General features: G+C 48.5%; 1 protein-coding gene across 1 annotated transcript; it reads right to left on the minus strand.

Moving 5' to 3' along the window:
* Nucleotides 1-10,570, minus strand: MFSD3 (major facilitator superfamily domain containing 3). Its single transcript, XM_081874522.1, has 6 exons — nt 10,466-10,570; nt 5,979-6,678; nt 4,505-4,652; nt 3,823-3,929; nt 1,786-1,895; nt 1-550 (listed from the first exon to the last, which is right to left on the minus strand). The coding sequence occupies exons 2-6, from the start codon at nt 6,655-6,657 to the stop codon at nt 386-388; spliced, it is 1,209 nt and encodes a 402-aa protein (XP_081730648.1). The 5' UTR covers nt 6,658-6,678; nt 10,466-10,570; the 3' UTR covers nt 1-385.
* Between the last annotated feature and the right edge of the window lie 1,162 nt (nt 10,571-11,732).

Consider the following 11,732-nt stretch of genomic DNA (forward strand, 5'->3'; position numbering starts at 1 on the left):
TTTTTTATTTTTTAAAAAAGTTTATTTATTTGTTCTCACGCCCTGCCACAGACAGCGATCCGGCCCCCCTTTACTTCTCAGTCACTGACAACAAACACTGAGGCATTAACTGACCTCGGAATTCAGTCTAAACACACTTCTTGTGTGTTTAGCCTGAACGGAGAACCGTGGACTTTCCCTGGCAAATAGAAGGAGAGTTCCTGAGAAAATTACTTTGAGGGAGGCCCTTGCCAGCTCTTCCCCCTCACAAAGGGCTGTGAGATCCCTGAGGAATTGTGGCTTACGGGGCTGCGGAGACCTGAAAATTCCCCTTGGCCACCTCTGGCCCACAGTGACCCTGCTTCCTGTCAGGCTCTCCTCTTCCTCCTCCTGGTGGTAGAAGCCATCACCTTCTGGAAGACAGTATGTAGGCAGCAGAGATGCTGGAGAGGGCGAGGAAAACGCTAAAAGCCCCGACAAAGCCCAGCCAGTCCACCACGATGCCTGCCAGGCTGCTGAACACCAGTTTGCCCAGCACTTCCAGCGTGGCCAGCAGGGAGTAGTGAGTGGCCTGCAAAGGAAAGAGAGGCGTCGTAAGGAGAGGAGGGGATCCAGCCCACAGCCCAGAGGCAGCGCACAGAATTGTCCCCCTCCCCATTTATATTTGTAAAGGTAAAGGGACCCCTGACCATTAGGTCCAGTCGCTGACGACTCTGGGGTTGCGGCGCTCATCTCGCTTTACTGGCCGAGGGAGCCGGCGTACAGCTTCTGGGTCATGTGGCCAGCAGGACTAAGCCGCTTCTGGCGAACCAGAGCAGTGCACAGAAATGCCATTTACCTTCCCGCCGGAGCGGTACCTATTTATCTACTTGCACTTTGACCTGCTTTCGAACTGCTAGGTTGGCAGGAGCTGGGACCGAGCAACGGGAGCTCACCCCGTCGCGGGGATTTGAACCGCCGACCTTCTGATCGGCAAGCCCTAGGCTCTGTGGTTTAACCCACAGCGCCACCCGCATCCCATTTATATTTGCAGAGAGCCTACAGCAGGCATAGGCAAACTCGGCCGTCCATATGTTTTTTGGCCTACAACTCCCATGATCCCTAGCTAACAGGACCAGTGGTCAGGGAAGATGGGAATTGTAGTCTCAAAACATCTGGAGGGCCGGGTTTGCCTGTGCCTGGCCTAAAGGCTCATTTCCACACACCCTTCTTGAAGGCACAGCGAGGGAGGAGCAAATGTTATTCGTTTATTCGTTTGTTTCCCACCCGTCACCCTAAGGTCCCAGGGCAGGTTACAGCATTAAAACACAATGTAAAAGAAAAAAATTATCTTATTTATCCTGGCTCTGGAATCCTTAGCAATCCGAGCGGCCACAGATATCAAGGGAGTGGAAATAAAAGGCAGAACCTACAAATTATTGCTCTTTGCAGATGACCTAATGGTTAAGACTAGAGATGGAAAGGCCTGGAAGAATACCGGGGGGGAATTTCCAAAGCCGTTTTCCCCCAGAAAAATTGAAAACAACTTTGATATAGTTTGAATATTCCACACACTCCCCCCCCCACCTCATTTTTCTGGGGGGAAATGGCTTTGGGGGGAAACGGGAAAAAGCCTGGTTTCTCCCCCCCCCCCCCATTTTCCCAAGGTTTTTTCCAGGCCTTCCCATCTCTAGTTAAGACGTCACTAGTTCATATTAAGTGAATTGGCTTTTTAAAGAACCAAAACTTTTTAAAGAACCAAAGCAAACCAACACATGTTTTTTGGGCAGTGGGGCGGGGAGCAGAACGTAGAGGCAAGAGTTGTACCTGTAGGTTCTCCTGGGCCTTTTGTGCACATTGCATCATTATGCTGAATGTTAAGGTGGTTACCAGGCCAGCGATGAAGTGCTGCAGGAAGATGCTCAGCACAGCTGCCACTGGACACACAGAGAGAGGGAGGGAGGGAGGGAGGGAGGGAGGGAGGGATCTGTTAGTCTAGAAGCAGCAAACAGGGAAATGTGTCTGGTTGGCTTCCAAAAACCCGAAGGTGTGGGGTAAGGATTCAAGAGCTATAGTCTCTTTACCTGCTGCTGGGCCTGAACTCTTGAGGAACTGGAGAGTTTCCATTGCTTAGCAAAATTTTGGCCTGCCTGGTTGCAAGTGTGCATGTGCAAATTTGCAGGCAAGGTCTGCAAATGGCTATATATTTTTATATATATAAATATATATACATACACCGTATTTTTCGCCCTATAGGACGCACCGGCCTATAGGACGCACCTAGTTTTCGGGGGGGGGTTAATAAAGGGGAAAAATTATTCCCCCCCCCCAGGCGGGGGGCTGGGGCGGGGGAAGCCGGAGCTTTCCCCGACCCCAGCCCCCAGAACAGGCTGCTATCCGCAAGCCTTCCCCCACCAGCCCCGACAAACTCTGGGAGTATTCCCCACCTCCCGTAGAAGCCGCACACTCTTTAAAGGGGCTGCAGGGCTTCTATTGCCTCTTCTAGCTTGGGGATGGCCGCGCACAAAGGAAGGCTGTTCCCAAGCCAGAACAGCGAGACGGAGGGCTCCGTCTCGCTCTTCTAGCTTGGGGACGGCTGCGCGCAAAGCCTCTCCAGGGCAGCGGGGTGTCTTCACCCCCACTGTCCTCCAGAGGTTAGCAAGGCTGTTCCCAAGCCAGAATTCCCCCACCTCCCGCCAAACCGGCAGAAGCCGTGCGCTCTTTAAAGGGGCTGCACGGCTTCTCCTGGCTTTTCTAGGAGATGGGGGAATTCCCCCACCTCCCTGAAAAGCCCGCAGGCTGCCATCCGCAAGCTCTGGGAGCCCGCGGGAAGTCGCGCCGGGCTCCCAAGGCTTGTGGATAGCTTCCTGAAGCCTGCATTCGCCCCATAGGACGCACACGCATTTCCCCTTCATTTTTTGAGGGGAAAAAGTGCGTCTTATAGGGCGAAATATACGGTATATAATTTTATTTATACCCGCCCTTCCCGGTTCAAAAAACCTGGCTCAGGGCGGCTAACAACAAATTTAATTGTACAACACTTAATTGTAAAAGCAGCATAAAATACAGTATAAAAACATGAATAACAATAAAATTCAAAGTTCAGAAATCAATTTAGGGAAAATCCATCTAATAAGCATTAGATAATCACAAGGGCTAGCTGACTGAATTAGTCCCACTTGGGCCAGCGTGGAGGCCAGGGGAGAATTTGCTGTGGGGTCTCAGAGCAGGTGATCTTCATAAAAGGGGAGGGGGAATAAAAGAATAAAAGAGAAGGGAAATAAAAGATCAGGCTGAATTCTAATTAAAGGCCAGGCGGAATAGCTCTGTCTTACAGGCCCGACAAAAGGAGGTTAAATCCTGAAGGGCCCTAGTCTCATGGGACAGAGCATTCCACCAGTTCGGAGCCATCACTGAGAAGGCCCTGGCCCTGGTGGATAGTGTGACTTCCTTAGGGCCCGGGACCTCTAAACTATGGTTATTCATGGACCTTAAGGTCCTCTGCAGAGCAGACCAGGAGAGGCGGTCCCATAAATCCTTAGCAGAGGGAAACTTTTGAGCTGTAACCCCTGTTCTGTGTGGCCTTCACCACAATCCAATAATGCACCATTTCTTATCCTCATGTACTAGGAATATTTGTGTGGAAGGATGGGGAGAGTTGCTGCATCTAAGAGCGTTCACTCTGCAATGCCATTATAAAAGGTCGCCCTCATTGAAGTCCCTCAAATTCTGCAAACACTCAGATTCAGGGTGGGGAGAATAAACCACAGTAAACACATTTGTGACTTTAGGACTCTTGGATGAGATCCGAACCGAGACTGAAGCAGAAGAAACAGCTGCTGTGTTGGGCTGCTTTCAGCTCACCTTCAAATACTGGTTTTTTGTCCTCATAGGCAACCAGCAGGAGTGTTTGGAAGACCAGGCTGAACAAGCGGAATATCATCAAGGTCTTCAGCATAGAAAAGGGGTTCCTGGGGAGAACAAGCCACAAAGGAAAGTCATCAGGGATGGCAGAAGCACTCAGGGACAGCACAAGAAGAGGTTCATTGCAGGGCGGCAAGGACAGAGGCTGAAGTGAAAAGGCTATGAATCAAATCAGGCTGCCCTGGAGAAAAGATCCAGCCTTCAGCATTCTGGGGTAGATGTTGCAAGCAGGGCAAAAGTTGTGCTGTGGAAATGGTAGCTGTTTCTAACTGAGTGCAGAGGGAGTCAAAGGATAATAGGTAGCAGGTGGGCGTGATTTCAAAAGCATTTGCAAATGGCCATTCAACCCTCTGAGGATCCATAGTTTTTTTGTTTCTGTAAAATGCTTCTGGTCCTTGAGGCGGCAAAAGATACGGATTCCTGAGAGCAAATCAGGCATTCCTGATTCTCTTTTCTCCCCACTTCTCACTGTACAGGAGTCTCCTAATTCTGCAAAATTGGGACGAAGCACGGCAGGAAGAAAGTGCCTGCTGGAAGTGAAAAGTTGGGCAGAGTAGGCTGAAAAACCACATGGAGAATCCACAGCATGAAACCCCCCCATTTGAAGGCTGATGGTGCTTACCCCTGTTTTGACATCAGATAGCCTCCGAGTGAGGAGCCTATAATGGAGAAGATCATGGCCACAATCCCATTCCAGAAGCCAAGCTCCTGTGGGGAAAAGGAATGGTCCAGTAGGAAGAGGGGAAACATGGATATGGCCCCTTGTTCACCTGCAAGGAGAATCAAGGTTCAGTTTCCAGCAAAGCCTGCCCTGGGCTGGGGAACCTCAGCTACTGCAAATAACAGGAATAGGAATTATAGTTACTATTACAGGCAGCAACCACTTTGCGCAGGGACTCTATTCCTGGCCCCTGTGTGTGTCGGTGGGGTGAGCATAAGCCTGCCCACCTTGTTATGCCCCACCCTGTTCTGCCCCCATTCTGCCCTCTCCCAGGTCCAAAACGACCCATGCACTGGTGTTCACACGTCAATCAGACGCATGCAAAATGGTTGCTGCCTGCATGGATGAATACAGTGGTACCGCGGGTTAAGTACTTAATTCGTTCCAGAGGTCCGTTCTTAACCTGAAACTGTTCTTAACCTGAAGCACCACTTTAGCTAATGGGGCCTCCTGCTGCTGCCGCCGTGCCGCCGGAGCACGATTTCTGTTCTCATCCTGAAGCAAAGTTCTTAACCCGAGGGAATATTTCTGGGTTAGCGGAGTTCGTAACCTGAAGCGTATGTAACCTGAAGCATATGTAACCCGAGGTACCACTGTATAGCCTTTCAGATAGCTTGGGCTAGAACCATATAGGGCAGAGCTTTCCAAACTTTTCATGTTGCTGAACACACTTTTTAGACATGCATCATTTCGCGACACAGTAATTCAGTTTTACTAGCAAACTGGAGGTTAAACCCCTTTCCAACCCCAGGAGGAGCATGGGAAGCATTTGCACGACACACCTACACACTGCAGCCCACATGCTAATATGTTGCGACACACCATTTTGAAAGCTCTGATATAGGACTTTACAGGTCACAACCAGCACTTTGAATTGGGCCTGGAAGCAGGCCAGTAGCCAGCAGAGCTGTTGTAACAAGGGCGTCAGACACACAGGCTGTAGAGGTCTAACTGCCAGAGAAACTCTCTCTGTTGTAACTCTGGGGGTGGGTCACAAGATGCAGGCTAACTCAGTTACTTAAAAAGCACATGACGTAAGACAGCCTCCCCATGGCTGATGGGGGTTGCAGTCCGAAACATCTGGAAGTCACTAGGCTGGAGAAACCGGAAGAGCTAAGAAGCTGAAGGTGCTTAAGAGGAGGTGCATTCAAAACTATAGTGTCCTCACCCTCACCCTCACCTCTTACACCTGAAACAGCATCAACTTGGAAGGTCTACATCATGTGGCTTTGCTGAGCTGCACACAATATCCCCATGTTACCCTCTCCCCAGTAGCCTGGACCCCTTTCCCTAAGACACACTGTTCATGTCCTAACAGATCAACTATTTGGCTCACCAGCATAATCTGCAGCTGCAAGTCTTTAGAAGGACTCACCCAACTTATAGAGGAGCACCAAACCAACAGTCCAAAGAGTGTCCGGCACCTGGAGAAGCTCTTGGAGCATGAGGCAGGGGTTTAAGGTTCTGAACCTGACCCAACTGTATTGAGGATTGAACCTCACTTTCAGTTTTAGGTTAGCATTCCAGGTGACTCCAATGGCCACAACATAAAGAAGGGCCAGGCCCACAAAGAGGGTCTGCCAGCCCAGGTGATGGAGGAACGTCAGCAGGCCCCCTCCTGCAAAGACGGAGCCCAGCTTGTAGGCCACGACCTGGATGGTGTTGCCGTACCCAATCTCACGTTGCGTCAGCAGCTGGATGGCAATTGCGTCCACTGCAATGTCTTGGATGGAGGCGCAGAAGTTCATGAGCAGGAGGACGATGGCCACCGGGAGGAAGTTTGTCTCGGGGGCCATGAGGGAGCAGGCCAGGCAGGCCAGAACGAAGCCATACAGGGTGAGCAGCAGCCACGACCTCTTGGTGAAGTACTGGTCCACCAGGGGTGCCCAGAACATCTTGAGAATCCAGGGCACATAAAGCACCTTAGACAGGCTGATCTTGGTAAAGGAGAGGCCCAGCGTGCGGAAGTAGATAGGCAGCAGCCCAGACTGGAGCCCATACGGGATGCCTTGGACAAAATACAGCATTGCGAGGACAGCATACTTGGCGTTCATCCTTCAGGAACTGCCATCCACCTGCAGGGAGCACAAGCAAAGATGGGCAGAGCTCAACAGCCTGAGAAAGCAGGGATCTGTACAGTACCTTCAGGTGCGTCCAGGAGAAGTGTAGGTATTCAAGGGCCAGAGGGAAAGGGAGTTTGCCCATTGGTAGTTGTGGAAAGAACTCAGAGGCTAGACATGTTATACACAAATAATGAAAATGAGACAGCATGGATTTAGCTTTCTCACCCAGCATAATATTTTGCAACTTATGGGCGCTGTTAGAGAGACACAATGATTTTCCAGGTAGATACCTGGTAAACCTAATATTCTAGAAAGCAGAACAGGGGAGAGTCTGTGGCATGACTTCACAGAATGGAATTGCTTCACAGAATGGAATTGCTGTGGCATGACTTCACAGAATGGAATTGCCCCGGTAGATGAAAAACGGGACTTGAAAACGTTTATTGTTTTTATTTAAAAATACCTGAAAGTTGCCTTTGGCCAGTAACCTCCAGGTTGCTAATGAAACTTACTGAAACATAATAAAGTCACAACAACTTTATACAAATATTTGAGAAAACCCGTAAGATATCTTCTTGTATCTTAGCTTTTTGATTGGCTGCAGAAGCCAACACCCTACCCCACCCTGCTCTCCTGTCATTGGTGGAAAATAAATTACAAAGGGTAATTCAGTCTTATTATTATTGTTTTACTTCTGATATAATTGATTTCATACCCTTTAACATGGTACAGCTGAAAATTGAGATAACACTGCATTTTAATATTGCTTGTTACGCACTAAATGGCTTTACTACAATCAACTGGTATATAAATTTTGTTAAATGAATAAAATAAGATTTGAGGTCTTTATTTTACATATTCTTGTTTAGCTTTAAAGTGACATAAAATGGTACTGGAATCATTTTATTTTACCATGGGCTGTAAGCAGGAAGGACATAATAGTCCTGATGGTTTTCATGTTGCTAGTAGTTAACCAACATAACCAATCTTCAATAAAAGCCATTAATCATCTCCTGCCTACCTTCTCTGTTGGACACAAGAATGTATTCAAAACACCCACTTTTCCATTGAGATTTTACATGTGCTCAGTCCTTAATGTATATAATTTTATCAGCAGTTAGCATTTAATCCTTAGGGTACGCTAATAGAATCTGATCAGAGTTTTACAATAGGTATATGGAGGTATATAAATTCATGCATGATATGGAGAAAATGGGTAGAGTTTTTCCCCCTTTCTCAAAATACTAGAAATTGTGGACCTCCAATAAAATTCAATGCTGAAAGATTCAGGACAGACAAAAGAAAGCATTTATTCATACAGCACACAGCTAAACTACAGAATTTGGTCCCACAAAAGATAGGGATGACCACCAACTTGGACGGCTTTAAAGAGAATTAGACAAATTCATGGAGAAAACGGCTACCAGCAGCAACTAGCCACAAGGGCTCTGCTCTGCTTCTGCTGTTAAAGGCCGTGTGCCTCTGAATAACAGCTGCTGGAAACCTCAGGAGCAGAGCATGCTCTTGAACTCAGGTCTTGCCTGCAGGCTTCCCATATTGGGTATCTGGTTGGCCACTGTGAGAAGCGGATACTGGAGACATTAGATCTTCTTATGCAACCTAGGAAGCTCCTTTCTAGCAGATCAGAATATTTGTTTGACCAGCCCAGTGGAACTGGCACTGTTGCAGGTCCCACAAAACACCCAATCCACATTTGTAAGAACTTGATCTTTTAGTGTGGTGGCACCTACACTTTGGAACTCCCTGTCTATTGACATCAGGCAGGCTCCTTCACTGTACTCGTTTCGGTGCCTGCTTAAAACATTATTGTTTAGACAAGACGACCCGGATGTGGCACGGGTGGTGCTGTGGGTTAAACCACAGAGCCTAGGACTTGCCGATCAGAAGGTTGGTGGTTCGAATCCCCACGACGGGGTGAGCTCCTGGTGCTTAGTCCCTGCTCCTGCCAACCTAGCTGTTCGAAAGCACATCAAAGTGCAAGTAGATAAATAGGTACTGCTCTGGTGGGAAGGTAAATGGCGTTTCCGTGTGCTGCTCTGGTTCGCCAGAAGCGGCTTAGTCCTGCTGGCAACATGACCCGGAAGCTGTACGCCGGCTCCCTCGGCCTATAGAGCGAGATGAGCGCCGCAACCCCAGTGTCGGCCATGACTGGACCTAATGGTCAGGGGTCCCTTTACCTTTACCTTTGCCCAGATGTTTAGAAAGTAGATGCAAGTTTGAATTTGTTTTTGGTCTGCTGTCATTTTAGCTCTGTGAAAGTTTTAAATTATTGTTGTTAATTTTTACTTATTGAGAATTTAAGTGCTTTAACCTTTTTTGTAAACTACTTTGAGGTTTGTCTGTTGTTTTACAATCAAGTGGTGTTGTCAGGGAACTGACATCGGAGTCAGAGGTGGAGGCAAGGCGCCCGAGCGATGCACAGCAGGGAGAGAGGGAGCTCATCGGGTGGGGAAGGAAATCAGCGCAACCCCAGTAGAGAAGGGGGGCAGATGGGGGATTCGGAGAGGGGTCTCCAAGACTCTTCGCCCGAAACTAGTGGGGAGAGCACGGGCACTCCTCTGCCCACTCCCTCCCTGCGCAGAAGACTTCCATTAGAAAGGACTTCCTTAACTATCTGTCACCATCAATCTGTCATCTTTTCTTTGTGTAGGGAGCCAGTGCTGGTGTACTTATTTATTCATATTTATTTCTTATTTTTTTAAAAAAATCTATTATGTGTTCTCATTTTGTATTTTTACATTGTGATCTTTGTGGTATGCAAATTTAATAAACAACAAAGATGAATAATTTTGTTATTTTGATTTTTCGTATCTTTTATGCTGTCGTTATGGTTTTGTTATTGTTTTGTTACCTGATTTCTTTCCGCAGGGCCTGTAAGACAGAGTTTTCCGCCTGGCCTTTGGCTTGGAGCCAATTTGATTCCCTCCCCCTCTTTCCTTTTCCTCCTGTGATGAGGCTGCATTTTAATGTTTCAATATTTCAATGTTGTATTTTAATCTTGTTTTTAAGTTGTATTCATTCAACTTGTTTTTATTATTGCCTGTTAGCCGCCCTGAGGAGCCTCCTCGCCTTGGCTGGGGAGGGCGAGGTATAAATAAAAATTATTATTATTACAGTGGTACCTCAAGTTAAGTACTTAATTCGTTCCGGAGGTCCATACTTAACCCGAAACTGTTCTTAACCTGAAGCACCACTTTAGCTAATGGGGCCTCCCGCTGCCGCTGTAGCATGATTTCTGTTCTCATCCTGAAGCAAAGTTCTTAACCTGAAGCACTATTTCTGGGTTAGCGGAGTCCGTAACCTGAAGCGTATGTAACCTGAGGTACCACTGTATTATTATTATTATTATTATTATTATTATTATTATTATTTTAACCTTTTTTCCGTAAACCACTTTGAGGCGTTGTTGTTTTGGCAGTCGTGCAGGGTATGAATTCAGAATAACTGCATAAGTGGTAACGGGGTTGGGGGCTCTCCTGCCTGCCAAACCTACACGGAAGATCACAGGCCTGCATCGTGTCACCCCCCTACTCCCCAAAACGAAGCTTCCCCGGCCCCCACAAGAACCCCTGTGGCCCCAGCAGGACTCAGCATCACTGGCTTGCCAGCCTCCCTGGCAGCATCCGCAGCATCCCCGAGGCGAGTGGTCCAGCCTCCCCTCCGTTGCCATGGCAACCGCCTCCCCACCGGCCCTCCCTGCTCTTCCGCGCTTCGGCCGCTAGAGGGCGCCGCTGAGCCGCCCCTTTCCCTCTCCTTCCCCGCCGCTCGCGGGACCCACATAAAAGTCCAGCCGCTCCGCTCCGCGCTTCCCCGGCCAGCAGCGAGAGCAGAAACGCCGCCGCCGCCTCCCTCAGAGAAACGGAACAAGGCCCAGACCAGGAGCCCAGGTATGCTTCCGGTCAAGGAGAGGGAAACGAGGGAAGCCTCCCTTTTAGACCGGAAACGGCGCTCCGTCTGAGGCCTCGCGGCCCTTCTAGCCAGCACCTCTCTGTTGGCTTCGCGACGCCATTTCCCCCCAAAGGGCACAGTCTCACTGCAAAGGCAGAGACTTCCGGTTGCCGATCGAAAGGGGCTTTGGCACAAGTGTAGAGTGGCGCCGCTCTGTCCTTTTCACCTCTCTAGCGGTGCAGGATTCAACCCCCAAAGGCGCATCCCTCCTTTGTCTCCCGAGACAGACGGATGTCAACAACAGCGGAGGCTCACTCTGCTTTGGAGAGGCAGAGTTCGACCGAGTACCGGCAGTGTTCATGCGTAATTCATTGAAACTGTCAAAACAAAAAAATTCCTTCCAGTAGCACCTTAAAGACCAACTAAGTCAGTTCTTGGTATGAGCTTTCGTGTGCATGCACACTTCTTCAGATACCAGTATCTGATATCTGAAGATATCTGAAGATACTGGTATCTGAAGAAGTGTGCATGCACACGAAAGCTCATACCAAGAACTGACTTAGTTGGTCTTTAAGGTGCTACTGGAAGGAATTTTTTTGTTTTGACTATGGCAGACCAACACGGCTACCTATCTGTCATTGAAACTGTGTCCCCTTTGGGTCAGGGGACCATAGAGGTAGAAAACAGCAAGAGGTCATCATCCCCTTTCAGCACTTGACAAGCTGCATACAGCGCTGCCAATAAAGGACACTATAGAGCAGCCTCATAGAGCAGAATTATACCAGAAAGATATGGATGGCTCGTACACCCCAGGTAGTGTGGTTGCTGACCTTGAGCCAGACAGGCTGGAGAGTGAAGTCAAATGGGCCTTAGAAAGCACTGCTAATAACAAGGCCAGTGGAAGTGATGATATTCCAGCTGAACTATTTAAAATTTTGAAAGATGATGCTGTCAAGGTGCTACACTCAATATGCCAGCAAGTTTGGAAAACTCAGCAGTGGCCAGAGGATTGGAGAAGATCAGTCTACATCCCAATCCCAAAGAAGGGCAGTGCCAAAGAATGCTCCAACTACCGCACAATTGCACTCATTTCACACGCTAGCAAGGTTATGCTTAAAATTCTACAAGGCAGGCTCAAGCAGTATGTGGACCGAGAA

Source organism: Podarcis erhardii (genome assembly GCF_964252035.2).
Source record: "Podarcis erhardii genome assembly, chromosome: 8".
Taxonomy (NCBI): domain Eukaryota; kingdom Metazoa; phylum Chordata; class Lepidosauria; order Squamata; family Lacertidae; genus Podarcis; species Podarcis erhardii.

Coding starts and splice junctions, on each gene's coding strand:
- MFSD3 (XM_081874522.1), bottom strand. CDS start 6,657: ATGAACGCCAAGTATGCTGTCCTCGCAATGCTGTATTTTGTCCAAGGC. Junction 4,653..5,978: donor GGTGCTCCTCTATAAGTTGG/GTGAGTCCTTCT, acceptor TTCTCCTTGCAG/GTGAACAAGGGGCCATATCC. Junction 1,896..3,822: donor CAAAAAACCAGTATTTGAAG/GTGAGCTGAAAG, acceptor CTGTGTGTCCAG/TGGCAGCTGTGCTGAGCATC.